Consider the following 7,859-nt stretch of genomic DNA (forward strand, 5'->3'; position numbering starts at 1 on the left):
ACTGCAGCAGCACACAGTGAGACGCTATTATTGAAGACACACACATGCATATTGAAGGACATAAGAAACCAAGCTGGAACTAAGCTGAAAATTTCTTCCCTGGTGGTGAGCTTTCAGGGCCAGCCACTGGGGTAGGGTGGATCATGAATGGATTTGTCCAACAGTGGACCCTGCGTGTTGTTAGACTGATGTGCCTGCTGTGTACAATAATGGCTTCCCAACCAGATCTGAAGCCTACTCCCCAGGAAGGGATTCATGGCTTGTCCTATAAACCTGGTCAAAGGCCCATGGCTGGGGAAGTCCTGGGCCTGAGGTGAGAGCAGATTACTGCTGTTTTCTGAACAGTTACATTGACAGTCTGCTGCGCACCTCTTTATGATTAGACCCATAGATGGGTGCTGCTCTCAGCCTTGGTCAGGGAAGCTGCTTCCTGCAGTCAGAAACATTAAATGCAGACATCCTAACTGGTCAAAGTGCTGAGCGTAAGTGACTACTGATTGCTCGGTCCTTCACGGGTATTCACACAGCACCCAGTGCTGAGTCTGCAGGATGGGGGGAGTGCTGTGAGCCGTCTTCTGGGTAGGACATGGCTGCTGCACTCAGGAACTCCCATCAGCTGTGCCTACCTGCGTGAGATGTCCACAACCTTCTATGGTGGACAGGAGATGCCTCACGAGGCTCTGTCCCTGCTAAGCAGTTAGTGACAACTTTCTGGGGTAGGGTGCCATTTTCCTTCAGGAGTGTGGCATCTGATAGGCTACCCAAGCTCTGTGGATGGCCCACACCCATTCTGCCTGCAGGTAACACTGACTGGAATCTAGGTTTAAAAAAGGAGGCATTGAAGGTGGGAGGGGAAGCATTGCGAGAGTGAAAAGGAGCAGATGTTTGTGTGGAATATGATCAGGACACATTATATGCAGGTGTAAAAGTATCAGAGACTAAAAAAGATATTTGGAAGAAATGCACAGTATATAGGCTTTAAGAAAATGGAAAAATAATGTATCCTTGTATATCAATTACATACTGTCTGAACATATTGAAGGGAAGCTGAATATTTTATGATCAAACATTTTCAGTTAAAAAGTATATGCAAACCTTTACGGTAGAGTCCCACGATGCAGAATACAGCCTGTCATTATGCCAACAGATCTTGCTGACAGCATCATCATGTCCCATCAATGTGTCCTGACGTCTTCCGAATGCTATGGAATAAAAATAGCTAAAAGATAACAACAACTATTAAAATAATAGCCAGGCTTAATTTTAAGATTTTTAAACATACATTGAAGAAACAAATATTATTTCTAAACTGCTAATGTTTACGAATTACAAATTGCTTGTTCTTATATTAGTAAGGGAAAATATTCAACATTTGAATTTGAAATTAGATTACTTCCAAATCTGTCTTAGCTACATTTCACCGGAGTTTAAAAGTCAGAAAAAAATAGATCCTAATTGGAGAAATTATTACGTTAAAATAATGGCATTTGAACCCAGTGATAGTGGATCGTGTCCTCATGTCTAAAATGTTTCCTGTAGTAGAGCCTTCTTATCCCTCACATTCATGTGGGAGGCAGCCGCTAGGCATGTGGCATTAATTACGAAGAAGCAGGCACAGATACATACACGTTGTTATCCCAGGAAGAACTTATGACAGTGGTGTCTCCTGGCAAAAGTAAACAAGATGATAGAGCCTGAAATACAAAAGATTTGATATTAATGACTTGCAATAATTAGTAAATTCTTTACTGGTATACCTCTCTTATGGATGCCCGCCAAACCAATGTCAGACTCTTTCTACAGTGGCTTTCCTCATAGCTACCAGGGCTCAGCGTCGCCAAGTCCAGATGTATGGTTTTCTCCTAAACGCTCAGATTTGTCAGGAATACTGTGGCCCAGCCTGATGCTTCCTGGGCTCCCACAGGGCTGGAGTGGATCGTGGTAGGAGGATAGTCCTTAAGGATGAAATGGCTCTCTGTGTAGTGCAGAGATGCAACTAAGGAAAATATAACGTTCTTAAGAGAATTTCAAAATCTCTTGGAGTGTTGACATTAAAAATAAGGCACATTTCTTTAATAACTAGTTTTATTTTCCCTAAGTAATCAGAAGTGCCTAAATTATTTAAGTAGCACAGAAATATTTCTTTTCTGATAGCTAAAAGGAAGGATAAACTTTTTAAGGAGAATTTTTCTGGGTATTCAAGATTGTACCTTAAAATGAAATCACACCAGTATGAGAAAGAAACAGGCAGAAACTGGACCTCCTTTACTCCTTCCTGCCAGCCTCCCTCTCTCCCACCCCAGTCCCAGGACCTTGCATACGCTAGGCAAATGCTCAAACACAGAACTACATCCTAGACTCCATGTGTTTTGGTGTAACTCTGGTAAAATAAACTTACCATATTTGAAAATGATATGCTTCTTTGTAGCATTTTGGATTCCTTAGAAAACATCTTCAGAGTGGAATCTAAGAATTAGAACAGAGATGGAACATTTCCTAAGCATTACAGATGCCAAAGGAGAGGCACCCTACTTACTCTTGAAGGGCAGAAGTCAGTGTCATGCCATGGAAAACTAAATGTATGTGAGCATCTTATCAACATTAAGATCCTATGACCTATAACTCCTGAAAGATCAGTTGAAACTGTACAATCCCAGCACAGACTTGGTTTGCCACTGACACTTCTAAAGGCCTGCATGCACAGTGCAGTCCACACCCAAGTGTGCGGGGAATTACGGTGGAGGGACGCAGAGATCTTAATATCGAAACCAAAGTGTACAGGTGTGCGAGCGTGTATGTTTGTTTTTTGAATGCATTTACGTGTACCACATGCATGCCTGCAGCCTGTGCAGACCAGAATAGGGTACTGAATTCCCTGGAACTGGAGTGCTAAATGGTTGTAAACGAGCATGTGTGTGCTGCGAACCAAACCCCTGTTCTCTAAAGAGTAATACTTTTACACATTGAGCCTTTCTCCAGGCCTAATTTTATTTTAAGAAAACAAAGACTTTGGCAATAGAAATAATTTTTTAAAAAGAATGGCCTAATTATAGAGTGACATTCTTTTTCTGAATTATTTATATATGAGAAGCACTTTTAGTTTTGTTATTTTTCCTTTTTACTGAGGAAGGAAAATGTTTTGTGTATACTCAAATTCCTGAGCTCCGCCCCACACAGTCCCGTTTTATGAAACTGTTGAACAGAGCAGAGCTGGCATTGAAAAGAAAGGCGGGGTGGAAGATAAACTAAAAGGGAGTGGGCATGGAGCAATGACAGGAACCGCAGACGTGCCAGCTGAACATTGGAGTCTGCAGCAGAGCAGATGCCAGTCAAGTGTGTACACTGGCTGGGAGAACCACTCGCTTATACAATAACAGCAGCGCAGGGACGAAAACACCCAAATGACTAATTTCCTTGACTAATAGACACTGTGCAAGTTCACCAACAAGACTGTTAAAAAGCCAGAACAGAGGCTCAGTGAAAGAGCACTCCATAAGAGCAAAGACATCGATGCCATCTCCAGCACCAAAACCAGCCCTCAAGACTCACAGCTTAATGTTCCTACGGATATTCTATCATGCAGTAAGCTACTTCCTAAATACCCAACATGGCAGCCCATCAGAATGAGGTTATAATACATTTCTTCTCCACAGTAAAACTTTCTTGGCAACAGAATTCATGAAAATTTATAAACAGGAGCCTCAGTAAGACTTTCCTTCTCGCTAGCTTGTGAACAAACACAACAGCACTTGACTGTTCTTTGCAGGGTGTCATTAATCTTGGAACATCCTCCCAATTTGCTTTTGATCCTGTTAGGCAGTGCTGTGTGCTCACCACAAAGTCTACCGAAGACAATATGACCATTTTACAGAGGCATAAAATAGCCAAGACACTTTTCTCCAAACCAAAGGTTCTCCCCTGGCACTAGAAGCTGTCAGGTAAAGACAGCAGTGAGCGCTGATGCCCCAGGTGGTAGCCACGAAACCGACGTGCACTGTGCATCTGAGGGGGAATTTAACTGTGAGGCCAATATTAGACTGCATATAAACCAGTAACACAGATCATGAAAATCTAATCTGGAGAAATTTAAATTAAAACAAAAATACAAGTGTTTGACTTTAACAATCCTTCCTTTTTACTTGGCAAATTCACAAAGCAGTGGTATGAAGCTTAGTAAGCTGGGGGAGAGACCTGCAACCTTGATGGTCATAACATAAAACACATGGTTTACACGGTCACATGAGTACAGAGATTTGAAGATTTGACAAGCCATGCTGGACAAACCATGCTACGAACCACTAGCCCAGGTTCTCAACCTTCCCAATGCTGTGGCCTTTAATACAGTTCCTCATGCTGTGGTAACCCCCCAACCATAAAATTATTTTGTTGTTACTTCATAACTAATTTTGCTACTGAATCATAACATAAATATTTGAAAGTGACTGCCGTGAAGGGTCATCCACTCTAAAGGCGTCACGCCCACTGGTTGAGAACTACTGCACCAGGAGCTCTGTTAAAAGACACAAGTGTTTGGTGGTTGCTTACTGGGTCAACATAGTGGCTAGAAATCTTGGCAGAACACAGATGGTTTCCTCCTTCCTGAGCAGCACGATAGGTACCCTGACATGTTCAGTGTAGGGTCCTGCAAATAACCTTTCCTACAGTCATTTTGTAGACTTTGTGGAAAATTCTATTTTATGGACTCCACGGTGGTGTATAACAGGGAAAATGAAATGCTACAGCTCACAGGCCACGGTAACAGAATGTGGGAGCAGCGACTCATCTCCCTGGATGTGGGTAGCTGCACAGCATCATTTATAAGCATGGCTGATGGAACTACAGTCTCCTGTGCTCATCTAAGACTAAGAAGAGTAGCTTCATGAAAAACAATCGCTAGCTTTGTCAGACTGCTGTCCTGACACTGAAGCACACTTCTATTAATGACAGACCTCCAGGGAAACGTGTGTGCAGCAAGAGATGAATTTTGCTGTTCTTATAGATCAGCACAGCCAAATTCTAATGGATCGTTAAGATATAATTCTAAGTCTTACCAAAAGGCACAGAACATTATCAATATATGAATTCAATGTCATGTTATATCCTACAAAAAAAAAAATCGAGTCATAAGCTAACAGCAAATCTGCCTTCCACAGCTAATGTGCACCACCACCCTGGCAGGTCAGGTTTGGCTCAGCCCTGGCTACTCCTCCATGCCATTTTGAGTTCTGCATGCCACAAAGCAGGCTTGGAATCTTTTGCAGTAAGTTAGTCTGGAGTAAGCAAGGCCATGGCCAATGGACTCTTCCTGCCTTGTGTCTTCATTCAGGAAACCTTGTCAGCATCAGGAAGCCTTTCCTTTTTTGCAACCTACAACAAAACTTTTCTAAGCCTATTTTATGTGGAAGCAGCACATGCCAATAAGTAAAGCTCAGACACTGATTCTAGCTAAACAGCTTTTTGTAAATGGAGACTGCTTTTGTTTCCGGCTGCTCAGACCCAAATAATCACACAGAAACTATAATATTTACAACACTGTTTGGCCAATGGCTCAGGCATATTCCTAGCTGGTTCTTATATCTTAAATTTACCCATTTCTATTAATCTGTGTATCACCATGTGGGTGTGGCTTACTAGTAAGATTCTGGCATCTTTCTCCTTTGACGGCGACATGGCGTCTCCTTGACTTGAGCTACTCTCTCTATATATTTGGATTTCCCGCCTTGTTATATTCTGCCCTGCCATAGGCCAAAGCAGCTTCCTTATCAACCATTGGCAATGAAACATATTCACAGCATACAGAGGGGAATCCCACATCAGTTTTTCAGGTGGGAAACATACCTTGTGATGTGGTAAAGACTGAAGACCCATTGCAAGACACTGCTATCCCTGTAACTGCCCTGTTGAAAATCAAAGTTTTATAGATTATCATTAGCCATGTGCTGGGGCACCTGCTTTATTTTTCCTAAGCTCCCTTCATTTTGTCTTCATGGCTCTTTCACTTGGACCGTTCTCTGCGTGTCCCTGCCATTGCATGCCATTGCTTGTTAATGCCCACTTTGCTCAGGCAGACAACACCCTGCTGCTAGCAAACAGTCCTGCTCTTTGCTCCCCAAAACTGCTGCAGACGATGCTGAACCCTACCATCCCACCTTATCTGACCATACCCAAAATGACGGCACTTACTCTTCACAACCGCTTAGCTCGCTTTATTCAGAATACACTGTCCCTAATGTCTGCCAATGGCGGGCACATGGTTCTAGTGGGCCCTTTCTAACAGCCAGGGCTCAGGCACTTCAGTTTCCTTGTGAAATACAGTTTATTCACACCGTCACCATCTTTTCGGGGACCACATGGTCTCTTCCTAAGTGCCTTTCTGGAGTTGAGGGAAGACAAGCTAATCTAAAAGAGAAGATAGAACTGGCTCGCTATGTTCAAGATGCTGTACTCTACTGTGATCCACACCTCAGGCATTCACACACCCCATCTACTCATGACTAGCAGAACACATGACCACCACTTGTGCAGGACTGCTGACAGCCATGGGTGTACCAGTGCCAGAGCTAGGCTAGGTTCTTTATGAAGCAGGCTAGCCCATTAGAGCAGCCTCTTAGCTTCCCCACCATGGTACACGAGCATCCTCATCAGAGGAGACACGGGAGGCTTCCATCCACAAACCCAATATTCTTGACATTACAGGTGTCATTTTAAAAATTATGTAGGTTTTACAATGCACGTACTTGGTTCTCTCCCTCCCTCTCTCCCTGCCTGTCTTTCCATCGTTCTGCACAGCCCCTTCCCTCACCCTGGGTGACTTTATCATCTTACAGTGCCTCTTTCTCCACCCATGAGCTATCATTATCTTATAAAAGATCTTTGTCAATTTTCTCACTCATCCATACATCCACTCACCCACCCACATTTGTTATAAATTTTTGCATGTAAATATATGTGTGCTATACATGTATATTCACATTTCCATGTCTATAGGAGCACATGTCTGCATGTGTGTCTGTGTGTGCATGTGGAGTCCCAAAGTTGACCTTGGATGTCTTCCTTGATGGCTCTCCATGCACTTGACTGAGGAAGGACCTCTCGCTGAATCTCTGGCTAGCCAGCTTGCCCAAGGATTGTCTCGGTCTCCTGAGTTCCGGGATTACAAATGGCCACAATACCTGCCTGGCTTTTACATGGGTCCTGGGATTACAGATGGCCACTGTACATGCGCAGCTTTTACAGTGCTTTATCTAGTGAGCTACCTGTTAGTCCCATTATTTTTTTAAAGGTGTACTTTTTCCTACACTATCAGTAAATCCAAAGCTTAATGACAGACATGCTTATCTCATAATCCCCCGCTTTTTAAGATTTGAGGGGTGGTATGTACAGTCTAGAAGTACAAAACTACAGGCTGTCTGCCAGCCCAAACCTATTCTAGAACAGTGGTTCTCAACCTGTGGGTCGCAGGTTTGGGGTCAAATGACCCTTTTTCAGGGGTCACATATCAGATATACTGCATATCAGGTATATACATTACTATTCATAATCGTGGCTAAATTATAGTGATGAAGTAGCAACAAAATAATTTTATGGTTTGGGGGTCACACAAGATGAGGAATCATATTAAAGGGTCCCAAAATTCGGAAGGTTGAGAGCCACCGTTCTAGAACAACATATGGCAGAAAGGACATTAGGAAAGAGCACGGGGACAAAACTACCCGTTTCATGACAAGTTTTCCTTTGCTACAATGGCTCCACATCACAGGTCACTGCGGACATTTTGCAGGCTGGACACCGGTGATCGCAACAGAGTGGACACTTCCCACACGACTTGGCTTCTACAGCCCCCACACCCAGACCCCACA

At 43.2% G+C, this 7,859-nt stretch overlaps 1 protein-coding gene across 1 annotated transcript in view; it reads right to left on the bottom strand.

Moving 5' to 3' along the window:
• Nucleotides 1-7,859, bottom strand: part of Nsmaf (neutral sphingomyelinase activation associated factor) — a 77,041-nt gene that overhangs the window by 9,308 nt on the left and 59,874 nt on the right. Inside the window, exons 22-25 of the mRNA XM_013351803.2 lie at nt 5,839-5,897; nt 2,399-2,466; nt 1,627-1,694; nt 1,096-1,219 (exon numbers count right to left, since the gene is read on the bottom strand). Of these exons, the coding sequence (XP_013207257.1) occupies nt 1,096-1,219; nt 1,627-1,694; nt 2,399-2,466; nt 5,839-5,897 (319 nt within the window). The remainder of the gene's footprint in view (nt 1-1,095; nt 1,220-1,626; nt 1,695-2,398; nt 2,467-5,838; nt 5,898-7,859) is intronic.

Source organism: Microtus ochrogaster, linkage group LG5 (genome assembly GCF_000317375.1).
Source record: "Microtus ochrogaster isolate Prairie Vole_2 linkage group LG5, MicOch1.0, whole genome shotgun sequence".
Classification (NCBI taxonomy): Eukaryota; Metazoa; Chordata; class Mammalia; order Rodentia; family Cricetidae; genus Microtus; species Microtus ochrogaster.